At 43.0% G+C, this 1,638-nt stretch overlaps 1 protein-coding gene across 1 annotated transcript in view; it reads right to left on the bottom strand.

Moving 5' to 3' along the window:
* Positions 1–405: 405 nt before the first annotated feature.
* Positions 406–1,638, bottom strand: part of LOC111814761 (putative neuroblastoma breakpoint family member 5) — a 12,442-nt gene continuing 11,209 nt past the window's right edge. The window contains exons 3-4 of the mRNA XM_023708715.1: positions 1,432–1,598; positions 406–461 (exon numbers count right to left, since the gene is read on the bottom strand). Coding sequence (XP_023564483.1) covers positions 406–461; positions 1,432–1,598 — 223 coding nt within the window. The remainder of the gene's footprint in view (positions 462–1,431; positions 1,599–1,638) is intronic.

Raw genomic sequence — 1,638 nt, 5'->3', positions numbered from 1 at the left:
AACACAACAGAGAATGACTGTGTTGGCAGTGAGAGCAGCACAGGGGATGGGTGAGAAAGCAGCAAGGGCTTCATGCATGGGGGTGAGCACGTTCTGATGAGAGGGAGAATCTGCACTCCAACTAGGATGGAGTGTTGCAGGGGCACAATGAGAAGGATCCCTGGCTACAACCCTACATCACCGGGCGCCACATCATTGGGAGATCATTTCTGAGGTTCCAAGGACTCTAGGTTATAATACATGAAAAGAAAAATTGGTGGAAATCCAACAAAGAAGTACAAAGAAACAAAAATCATTCCTGGCTGGCAAAAAAGAGTAAACACTAATATAGAGCAGTGTCTGCTATTGCTGGGACCTGAGATCTCCAAGAGTCACCATTGCATTCACAGCCTTTGATGTTCAGATTCACCTGAGCACCACGTGCTCTGCTTCCTTTTCTTCATTCCCAGCTTCCTGAGGATCTGCCCATATATACAGACACAGAGCATCACCACAGGAATTCATCCGATCCACTGCACACAGAGCCAAGTTAGACACAGACATACAGGGGATCTCCGTCTGAGGGCAGGTCACTGAGGACCCTATCTTAGAAAGTCTGCTTCTTCCTACTAAAAGTATTAGATGGCTTGATTTCCTCATCACCTGGCCAGCTCTCACTAATCTATTCAGTTAATACCACGTTGGAATTTGCAGTAAATATAATAATCGTTCAAACTAAGTCATTGTTTTATAGAATGACAAATAGACTCGCTACAAACTCCAAAAAAGTACCTTTAGTAATACTCAAGAAAATATATTGCATTCACCAGCTGCAAATGTCAGGTCTTCCTGGGCAGAGTGTTGAACACCTGTAATTTCAGTACTCAGAAGGCTGAGACAGAAACATCAATGTGAATTTCAGAACAGGATAAGCGCCATAGTGGTACAGAGCCTGCCTGAACTACACTAGGAGACTCTGTCTCAAAAAACACAAAACAAAACAAAACAACATAAAATACTGGCAAGGATCATCTTAAGGATTAAAGCCAGGCACAGTCAAGAAGAATTTAAATTCTACCAAAAGTTGATAACTTACAAGAGACAAGACAATGAAGAAGAAAAACAGCTGGTAGCACAGATATGAGGAACCCTGACAATAATATCTCTCATGACAAAATCAATAGAAAAAACATTTTGGGACATTCACTATTGTTTAAAGTACAAAATTGGGTCTACTATTTGCAAGTCCTACGAAGGGCAATCAGGGATCCAGCCCTGAGAGACTGGGTATGTGCAAGTATGTCAGACAGTGGCACCACAGGGGAAAAACCAGCTGCAAACCCTTCAGCCTCACCATCCTGTCAGCTCCCATGTTCAATATCCTGAATTTTGTTTTGCATACAAAGAAATAAGGCTTCATAAGGGCAATTCATTTCACAAGGGAAGACTCACAAGTTTCACCCAGAGAAAAGTATAGTTCGTCATCATCAATCAGATCTCCAAGAGGCTCCAGGATGTTCCACTCATCACAGCCCTGGGAGGAAGTCTTGGGGTCTCCCAACAATGAGGCGTGCAGGATTGCTTCACCTTTATCCTCTTTTGCACCCTCATGGTTCATGCTGGTGACATAAAGAATACAGTTAGACCAAGGAGGATGCA

The sequence above is a fragment of the Octodon degus genome, unplaced genomic scaffold (assembly GCF_000260255.1).
Source record: "Octodon degus isolate 3935 unplaced genomic scaffold, OctDeg1.0 scaffold00486, whole genome shotgun sequence".
In the NCBI taxonomy this organism is placed as follows: domain Eukaryota; kingdom Metazoa; phylum Chordata; class Mammalia; order Rodentia; family Octodontidae; genus Octodon; species Octodon degus.
This window is presented reverse-complemented; position numbering and strand designations above follow the sequence as displayed.